General features: G+C 32.4%; 1 protein-coding gene and 1 non-coding gene across 2 annotated transcripts; both read right to left on the reverse strand.

The window, feature by feature from the left end:
- Window positions 1–8625: 8625 nt before the first annotated feature.
- Window positions 8626–8744, reverse strand: LOC124886763. Its single transcript, XR_007044174.1, has one exon. It is a non-coding gene; the product is annotated as a 5S ribosomal RNA (ribosomal RNA).
- A 191-nt stretch (window positions 8745–8935) lies between these two features.
- On the reverse strand, window positions 8936–9855 carry LOC107856668 (probable methyltransferase ICS2). The gene is made up of 2 exons (XM_016701643.2): window positions 9691–9855; window positions 8936–9328 (listed from the first exon to the last, which is right to left on the reverse strand). The coding sequence occupies exons 1-2, from the start codon at window positions 9754–9756 to the stop codon at window positions 9086–9088; spliced, it is 309 nt and encodes a 102-aa protein (XP_016557129.2). The 5' UTR covers window positions 9757–9855; the 3' UTR covers window positions 8936–9085.
- Between the last annotated feature and the right edge of the window lie 1193 nt (window positions 9856–11048).

The raw sequence follows: 11048 nt of genomic DNA on the forward strand, positions 1-11048 counted from the left end.
ACTTTCTGTTCAGGACCCTCCTGAAAAATGAGATTTTATTTTACTTTATGTTCAGGATCCTCTTGGAAAATGAGATTTTACTTTATGTTCAGGACCTTCCTGAAAAATGGGCTTTTACTTTCTGTTCAGGACCCTCCTAAAAACGGGATTTTACTTTATGTTCAGGACCCTCCTGGAAAATGAGATTTTACTTTATGTTCAGAACCCTCCTGAAAAATGGGCTTTTACTTTCTGTTCAGGACCCTCCTAAAAACTGGATTTTACTTTATGTTCAGGACCCTCCTGAAAAATGGGAATTTACTTTATGTTCAAGACCCTCCTAAAAAATGGGAATTTACTTTCAATTCAGGACCCTCCTGAAAAATGGGACTTTACTTTCCGTTCAGAACCCTCTTGGAAAATGGGACAACGCTTTCAAAAATGAAATACTACTTTATTATAATTCTTGTTTGGGATAATTTTCGTTCTAGCTTTAATTTTGGGTTTCAGGAGCCCGCCTGAAGAACAGGGTGATGAAATAGCAAGTCAGAGGCCGTGCTCCGTGCTCTTGCTCCGTGCTTTTAAACAGAGGCCAGGACGAAATTTCGCTTCGTTGTCTACTACTTTGTATGAAAACACCATGTGTTTACATCGAAAGGGATGATGTAGACACGTGATTTTGTCCACTTAAAGTTCGATTTTATTCAATTTTACCCATGTTATGTCATCCTACCGTGTAGCCTCACCCGTGTGATAATCCCTCCACAAAATGACAAAACATAACAATCCCCTAACTAATTTTGTCTTATACTAGCAACCTACCCAAACAAAAATAGACACCTAGCCCTTATCCCTCTAATTAAAAACAACACCTACCTACCCTATCCTAACAAAACTCTACCCCACCTCACCATTCCACACCCTACCCCTACCTCTACCCTACCCTACTACCTCATCCTACTGTATACATATGGGAATACATTTTTTAGAAGTAGCGGAGATTTTCTTTTCAAAAGGAAGAAAAAGAGAAAGAAAGCCACGGATCTCCATCTTTTCTATTTTTGGAGCTCCCAACAGAGAGAATACACAAGATTCATCAAACAGTATCCTATCGACACAAAAACACACCTCAATTTCCATAAACACACTTCACTTACATGAATTTACACAGAGAAGAAGGCACACGCACACAGTGATAAGAAGAAAAAAAATGGATGTAGTTTGAAAAGGGGATTGGGCGAGGAACACTAGAAGCCGTTGAGATCTCATCGGGAACACTATCCGTTGCTGAAATTCGATTTGTTTTCATCATTTTCTGGATGCATTCTGAACTTGTTGGAGCTCCGACTACATGGGTCTAGTTCCTTTTCACTTAACCTTCTTCTTTCGGACACATCTGTTCTTCATTTTTTGATTTGGGTTAGACTTTAGCTTTTATAGCGAATTCCAATTTGTTGTTCCTGTTCATTCTGAATTTGATTCCAGCCAAGTTCTGCCAGAAATTATATGGTATTTTGGTTTTCTCGTCGCAATCTCTGTTTCGATTGTCCGTGTGAATTTTTCGATTTTTGTTCGACTCGGATTTTTGGGGCTTATTGTGTTTCGAACCGGTTCTATTCAATTCGCAAGCTCGGAGTCGAGGTTTTCCGTTCGAGAGTTTCGACTGAGCCTTGATTGATTCATTGTCACCTAATGAGGCGGTTTTGGGATCACTGATCGAGTTTGTTTGACGTTAGGGTTCTCCGTTTGAGGATTTTGGTTCTCGGGTTTCTTTATTATCAACGATAACGAGTTCTATTAAGGTCTATCTCTTTAACTCTACTCTTTCGTTTTCTCGGATTTTGGTTAATGCCGTGATTTTGTGTTTTGATTGAATTTTTAGTAAGATATTGATCATTGTTGTGGATACGTAGGAGTGGTGTGCTTAAATGCTTGAATCTTCATTGGATGTATGTGTTTGATGTTGATTTTATATTTTAAAAAGTGGTTTGATAACCGAAAAATTTGTTAACCATGGCTTGAGGATTAAACTTGTTGATTTGGGGGTCGGGATCGAAAATTGATAATCGAATAAGTTGAAGGTTATTTTTTTGATTCATTACTGAATATTGTCGAATTGGATAGTATCATAATAGATCGAGTGAGTAGGCAATCATTGGTTTGGGTAGGCGAAGTTTAGGAATAAGTGTTTCGTTGGATGTTGGAATGTGCGTGTGAATGTTTCTTTCTGGTTTATCGTATTTAATTCAAATGTATTCATTTAGCCGGGGAATGCCCTGAGATCACTTGTATTTGTTCACCGGGGAATGCCCCGATGTATCATGTTGGTGAAAAATGATCGTGATGAAGGCCCGCGACATCGGGTAAGACATTGGAGCTTAGTCTAGATTTAGTTTAGACTAGGATTTATATTTTTGTATTTTTCTATTTTTTGGATTGTATAATTGGTCTGGACATTACATTTTGGATTGTTTTATTTTATTTATCGTTTGATTGTTTTGCGTGCTTTTATGTGGTTTATACACTTCGTAGTGTCAAAAATAGTCGATACACTTTACCAAGCGACCGTGGTTGAACCACGGGATTGAGGGGTGCCTAACACACCTTCCCCTCGATCAACAGAATTCCTTAGCCGTAGTCTCTGTTTGCAAACCAGTTTAAAGAGTCGAATGGTTTAGAAAAGGATTTTCCAATGGTGACTTGGCACACCAGATTATGCCAAGTGGCGACTCTGAATAAAAAATATAAATAATCCTTTTTCGAAACAAACTTTCATCTTTGTCACTTTAATAATAAAAACCATTTCGAGACTTAAAACATAAATCTTTTGGAGTACGTAAAAAGGGGTGTGACAATATATACAATAACATGTATGTATGTGTAAAGAAAATTAAACATTGAGCAATAAGGTGAAGAAGGGAAGAAGCATATTATATATTACTAATATTTAGCAAAAATGGCAACATCTTTCCCTATGAATGCTGGTGATGGTCTTTATAGCTACTCAAAAAACTCCCATTTGCAGGTAATTATTTCTCCTTTTAAGGGATCGTTTGGTAGAGTGTATTAGTAATATATGCTGGTATTAGCAAGGGACAATATATAATAAACGTGTCCTTTTACTTGGCCTCAGACCACATATCTATGATCTCCAACTTTGAGTGTGCACAAGTAAACACTTTAACTCGTATAAAGTTGAACAAGTAGACAGATATATCCTATGTAGCGTCCTACGTGGCATCCTATGTGTATTATGCCACACAGGGGCGGATCCAGAATTTTCTCCAAGGGGGTTCACAAGTGAACATACGAACTAATCGAAGGAGGTTCAACATCTACTATAATACATAAAAAATAATTTAACAACTCTTCTGGACACTTAGATAACCAATGTATAGCACAAGAACAATGTGCAAAATGTATCGATCGCGATGGAAATAATCTCCTGGAACTCCGAATGCATAGTAGGATCTATCGATGGGTAGTGATTGAAAGAGGGTGTTGAAATCATTGGTGACATGATCATTGAAAAATACTTGGAATTCAAGAATGTTGTTATTATGGTATTTTTCTTTTAGAACTTGTACAACATGTTGCATTGCAATGAAAGTGTTTGGTCCAACTGAACATCCTAAATCCGTAATACGTATTGTATTTGAAGATGATAACATATGATTTTGATGTCAAGCTTTTGAATAATTGCATCTCTCACCATTCCCTTTGTACCATCTAACACTTCTCTCTGCATGGAATTATCATTGATGGATTGATTTTGTTGTTACAAGGAATAAATTAAAGTTCAGCTACTTTAGTATGTAACATCAATTACATATCCAGTATAATGTCTTGTTGATTGACCCAGTATTTGTCAATCAATATCACACCATTATTTGATTAGCTTAGAGATCAAGGCCTATATATAATTCTATTGCATTAGAAATTCAATATCATTTACAATATAAGAATATGTTTAAGTAAGCATAGACTTTAACAATGATTTATCAAACACACACTCTGTACCTCTAAGATAGGGTAAGATTGTACACTCTACTATCCTCAGATGTTGTTTGTTCGAGCTTGCACTTGATAATATTCATAAAGAAAATTTAGAAGTGCGCAAAATTGGAGAGGAAATGAAATTCTCTCTCTTTTATATATATATATATATATATATATATATATATATATATATATATTTTCTTGCTCATCTAAACCAATTCTTCATGCCACAACACTTTTGGAACTATAAGCTCATCAAACCAAATATCATAAATTTTAGTTCACAAATTAAAGTTATCATTAACGCCTAGATAAACTTGAGAGAAACGGGGATGTACTATATCTGCCAAGGGAACCCAACGAGGAGAATGAAGTTTTGGTGGTTAATTGATGCTAAGATCACCGTTTCATTTTGAATAGGTAGGCCTTCCTTTGCTTCCACTTCTTGGTGAAGTCCGTCACTATAACGTCCTCTCTGGAAATTAAACATAAATTGACTTTAAAAATATATGTAATTATCAGTCTTCAGACGGACAAATGCTAGATGACCTTGAAAAGCAACTATGAAGGTTAGAGGAAACATAAGCCTACAGTACTGCAGATGTTAAAATGATCCATTGATATGAGAATTAGATGTGCAAAGATGTACAATTTTTTATGCAATGGTAAGACAAAAGTTGAATCATGTGACTTCAATACATGCTGATGAAGGAGCTAGCTAAATGTTTTTCACTTTTGAAAAATTCACTTGGTAAAATATGTAATTGACACAAGTTTTTATGTGATACATCATCTCAAAAGAAGCTGTAATGATTGATTTATCACACTAAATATCTTCTAAAAATTTCAAAAGAAACCAAAAACAATAAACACAACAAATGTTCATATCATCAACCCAAATTCAGTTTCAACGTAAGTTTATCGGTGCAACAATACATCAATTTGATACTATACTCCATTTCCTACGACGTAATCTATTACATAATGGATGATAATAAAAACAACAAATAGTAATAGATGAGAAACTACAACAAAACAATACGATTGAGCCTAATCTTTTCAAAAATAATACTCCTCAAAACCCCATTGGACATTCATCTACCACCTGCAAACTACAACAAAATAATACGATAATTGAGATATCAGAACAATGAGATTAAATCTAATGTTTACATAAAAAATCATCAAATCCCGATCGAACGTTCATCTAGCACCTATATTAAGCAGAATAAGCTGAAAAAACAACAGTAGTACAAACCAAAAACTACAATAAAAGAGATATTATAATGATATGATTAGACCAAACTTTTACACAAAAAAATTCTCAGAGTCCAACCGAACATTCATCTACAATATAAACTTGAACAGAACATAAATAACAATAAAACAATATAAAACTATAATAATCGAGTTATTAGAACAATATAATTAGATCTAACCTTTATGAAAAAAATTCTCAAATTAAAGCCCGATCGAAATTTTATGTAAAAGATATAAATTTTATTATGAATAAACAAACTAATCTTTTATGTAATAGATTGAGTTACATATTAAACCCATATCATACAGATGAACACTAAAATTGGCCTTGAAAGATTTCCATGATAATTAAAATAAATATTGAATTGCATCGTCAATTTTCTCACAAAACGTATATAGACACAACTTATTAAAGTGATTTTTCTTTCCTATTAACCTAAACAGAACAAAGGGATGGATCACATGGCTAAACATAGGACATTAATAGCAAGTCACATTCTATTACCAAGAGGAAGGCAAACTGCGGCAAAGCAAAATCCAACATCACATTAGCATTAATTTATTGAACGGCAAATAATCCTAATTTAAAACGAAAATCTAGAGGACATACTTATTTTATAAATTAATTGAAAACTCATAATCTATCATATTTCTAAATCAAAAAATATACATATCATGCTATAAATTATTAAGTATAGAATAAGAATTTACTTAAGAATAAAATTTCAAGGACAAAAAACTCAAATCATATGTTATATGTCGATAATTTCATAAGATAATTTTAAATATTATGGTTGTGTATAATAGGCCTTTGTAATTGGACCTTTCCCCATACGATTCTCAAATTGAGACCCTAATCGTATTTATCTAATTAGTATCTGCAATAGGTGATTGAAGAAAAATTAACATATGTAAATTTCATAACACAATTAAAGTACAAAAATTTATACAGAATATATATAGACATCACCAACCAAAAGTAAATATATTAAAATAAAATAATCTAACAACCAAAAAGAGAAAATTTACTATAATGCTATCTTCAAGTATTCTCAAAGGCTTGAGTAGCTTTGGGATTTATCTGCATGAACATCTGAAATACACAATTAAACGAACAAACAAAATATTACAAAAGTCTATGGTCTCATGTTTCTAACATTCTTGAAGTATATACGTACCGAAATTGCAGATCGAAGATTTCATCCACTGATACCTTATGATTCTCGAATTGAAATTTTAATTGCATTTATTCAATTAGTTTCTACAACAAATGATTGAAAGAAAATACCACTTTGTGGCCTACAAATTCTCATATATAAATCCAATACTACAATCAAAGTACAAAATTTTATTCAAAATACGTACATCAAGAACCAAATTAAAAGTAAAATATATCACAATAATATAATTCAATAACATAGTCTAAAGCCATTAATGTAGCGTAAGTTGTCTAGTAGAACGTAACATCACCTTTTAAGTTTGAAGAGGTCTCAATGACATTGAAGTTGTCAAAAAAAGGTTACCTAAGTTCTTTCTTCTAAAATTCTAGGCAAAAGTCACATATAAAGAAATATTTCTAATTGGATTTCTACCCCTAATAGGATTTCCATCCCAAAGTGTAGTAGGACACACTAAAAATGAAAAATCTCACACGAATCCTACAGGGAATCTGTACTTAAAATATAAAGGAAAATAAAATTACATTAATATGGAAAGAAAATCAAATTACATTAACATAATGAAATTAATTGATAATGTGAGAAAAAAAGTAAAAATAATTTTGTTTAAAACAAAGACTTTTAATAAAGGGCAAAAAGTTTGAATCGCTTTCTAAGGAATCCTATACTTAAAATATAAAGGAAAATAAAATTACATTAATATGGAAAGAAAATCAAATTACATTAACATAAAGAAATTAATTGATAATGTGAGAAAAATAGTAAAAATAATTTTGTTTAAAACAAAGACTTTTAATGAAGGGCAAAAAGTTTGAATCACTTTCTAAGGGTCTTCACACTTTTAATATATTATAAATATAAATTATAAATAAATATAAATATAAATATAAATTTCTTATCAAGCGAGAGATTTTTTTCTAGTACTTTTCGGTGTCAAATCACCGCTAATAAACATATGTTTTATATTATTAGATTTTTTTATAGATATGATTTCGAACCTAAATGGACTTTTATTTATTATGATTTAAAAGGTACAAATTTAATTCACTTTAATGACCTAAATAAAAGGAAAAAAATTTAAGGAGGTGCTACAAAAAAGAAATAGTATAGAATTCTAATTAGGTTTGAACTTTAATATCCTAAATAAAAAGATTTAGCAAAGAATCTTCACGCAATATTTAAAAAAGAAAATAGTAAACAATTAATATTTAAGTAATTATTAATTGAAAAAAATAGTGAAAAGACGAATTTGTCTGCTATAGAATTTTTTAATGAAAGGTAAAAAGTTCAAATCACTTTTCTAAAGGTTTTCACACTTTTCAAATAATTAATTGGTATTGTGTGGACAAAATTTTTATAGTAAATTATTGGAGATATTATTTTCGTTTTTATTAGTACAATTTACAACCTTTTTGCACTTGTCACAACTTTAACATGACTTGGACTTTATGGTTATCTTTTTTTTTTTTTTTTTTTTGGAAAATACCCTATTACCCCTTAACTATATTCAAAATGGTTGTGACACAACTTAATTTAAAGGGGGTCCTATTACCCCTGAACTAATTAAAAATGTAATTTTGACACCCTTAGTGCCTATGTGTGCCTACGTGGGCACTTCAGAGTGTTGTTCCACGTAGGCACTAAAGGTGTCAAAATTACACTTTTAATTAGTTCAGAGGGATAATAGGAGTTTTTCATCCGGTGTCCGATACCCGCATTGGAGCCTGACTAATCCGTATTTGCGCCGGGTAGGGTCCCATTTGGGGGGTAGCGCTCCCAACAGAATTTTTTCCATGCCCAGAATCGACCTTTGGTTGAGGGTGGAGTAGCCCCATTCGCTGTACCACAACCCATGTTGGTTACTTTATGGTTATCTTTAGTTACTATTTCTTTGGATATCACAAACACATTTAGATGTAAGGTTTGACAGTTTGACACCCTCCCTTCAATCCATAGTTATTAATTAGGACATAAGATATAAAATATACCTACTTTGGTCCTCTCACTTGAGTAGTTAGAGCAGTTCGGTGTACTAAAGCTTTCGCAGTACGCAGTGTTTGAAAAAGGGTCCCACCCATAAGGGTGTATTCTACGCAGTCTTACCTTGTATTTCTGCCGGAGGCTATTTCCAAGTCTTGAACCCGTGACCTACTGGTCATATGACAACAACGTAACTTTACCAGTTACTCCAAGGCTCTTCTTCAAAGAAGGGATGCAACACGAGGACTTTCCAGGGAGTCTCCCATCCTAACACTACTCTCGCCCAAGCACGCTTATCTTTGAAGTTCCAGTGGGATCCAATGAGTTAGTGCTGATATGATTGCATCCTGAGTAGTCTTCTTGACAAAAAAAAAAACTATTTTCTCTTGTGTGTACATTACTTTTATTATATTCATTGTAGGGAGTCAAATTAAGAACATATTAACAAAGAGAATTTTTAATTTTCATTGTAGGGAATATAAAGTGAAAGAAATGAGAAAAAAATACAAAAATAATAAGAAAAAACATAATTAGAAGGCTTGCTCGTAAGATGTGCCACATCATATAATATATCGATTCCTTCACACTTAAGTTTATTTACGCTTCAAAGCAACAAACAATTGACATGATTTCTCATAATTAGCTTTCATGCATGTCGAAATCTCTTCACATTTTAGAATAGTCCTTGCTCAAGTTTCTTCTGCTATTTCACTTCCAAAGTGATTTATTATTAGTCCTTCTAAAACAACCCTTAGATTTATCATTAAAGTCTTTGCATCAACTTCATCCACAAGCTTTGATTTGGGATCTGTCAACTCCATTCTCTCAATACTAAAATAACCATTTTTCTCCACCACTTTAGTCATATCTTTAGGAGAGGGAAAATACATTGGCAAATTGAATGAATCAAATAGAGATTCATCAAGCATTCCCTGCATAAAAAAAAGAAAGAAACCTCAATTTAAAATGTATGCTCATATGTTTTAGGGATAATACTTACAAAAATATCTGAACTTTGACCGGATTTTCAGTTGAGCGCATACTGAACTTTGCGGGGGTCCTATTACCCCCTAGACTTTTTTTTTCGTATTTTAATGGCATATACCTGCCCACTTGGACATGTGTAAAAACGAGATTGGAGCGTGTATTACACCGCCAGCCACCGAAACTGGGTATAGAATTTCGGGGGAAATTAAATCCACTTTAAAAATTCTAGAGGTAATAAGACACCTGCAAAGTTCAGTCTACTAAATACTTAAGTGGCACTAATTAACATATATATATTAATTAATACCTGCAAATGGGAGTTTTTGAAGTAGCTATAAGGACCATCACCAGCATTCATAGGGAAAGATGTCATTTTGAATAATAATGCTAATATATATATATATATATATATATATATATATATATATATGCTTTTTCTTCACCTTATTGCTCAATATTTAATTTTCTTCACACATGCATGTTCTTATATAGAGATATAAAAGGTAAATTCAAAAAGTACCAAATAATTAAAAGTTTTAAGCACGTAATAACAATGAATTTATAAAGATTTGACTTTAAAAACAAGGAAGAATTTTAAATATAGAAAAAAAAAAAAATAACCATACCACAAATATGATTCAAGTTGATGTGTCTCTTTTAGCCTCTGACAGCAAGGGAAAGAGGTACTGTATGACAAAACGTAAAAGTGATGATGCAAAATATATATGTGCTTATAGTAAAAAGTATGTTTATGTTTACGTTATTATATTAAAGTGTGAAAAATCTTTTAAAAGTGATTTAAACTTTTACACTTCCTTAAAATCTCCGCAATAGATGAAATCATTAAATTTTAAATAATCAAACGTTACACGTGCGAGGCACGTCCGATTTGTTAGGGTTTTTGCCCTGATTTCTTACTATATTTAAGTTTTATTTTTTCTTAGAAGGAAAATAAAAGTTATCATAATTACTTTTACTTTTCCTAAAAGAAAAAAATATAATTCTTTTCCATATTTGGCTAACCTCTTTCTTGGAGTAAAGGTTTTGGACATCTATAAATAGAAGACCCCCTTCTCATACCATAACATAGTAGCATCCACAATGTAGTCGTTTAAGGAGTCTTGTTTAGGGGAAGATTTTCTCCCAATAGTTTTAATGTTTTTTGATATTAGTTTTCAATATGTGGATCACTTGACCAAATTACATCAATAATATGTTTTTTTGTATGTTTTTCTTTGTCGTCTGAATCATCACAACGATAGTTTGCAACTAATAGTTTCCGCATGACGCCCTCTTGATTTCGAACCCAACACGGCTAAACTAATATATATATATATATATATATATATATATATAAAGAGAGAGAAATTTGTATACCGTAAATTCATAATATTATATAAAGTTGCAAATTTTTTTTTTTTTTGAAATTCCAGGATAACCCGCAGCCGCAGCCGCTACAACCTTTGCCACAGCCTCTGCCCATTGGGTGAGCACTCTGTGGTGAGCACTTTGTGCGCACTGGGTAAACCCCTCGCTGTGCAATCGCTCGTAAACCATACAGAAGATGTAAACCGCACTAGGTAAACCCATGCGACGAACTAATAATATAATTATTTTTTTCAAATGGTATATTTTTGAAAATATCCCAAAATGAATGCACATGGT

The sequence above is a fragment of the Capsicum annuum genome, chromosome 8, assembly GCF_002878395.1.
Source record: "Capsicum annuum cultivar UCD-10X-F1 chromosome 8, UCD10Xv1.1, whole genome shotgun sequence".
Taxonomy (NCBI): domain Eukaryota; kingdom Viridiplantae; phylum Streptophyta; class Magnoliopsida; order Solanales; family Solanaceae; genus Capsicum; species Capsicum annuum.

Bases quoted from the DNA above. Each gene is read 5' to 3' on its own strand.
- LOC107856668 (XM_016701643.2), bottom strand. From the start codon at position 9,756: ATGACATCTTTCCCTATGAATGCTGGTGATGGTCCTTATAGCTACTTC. The intron at 9,329-9,690 runs GTATTAATTAAT...TTTTTTATGCAG, and splicing joins TCAAAAACTCCCATTTGCAG to GGAATGCTTGATGAATCTCT.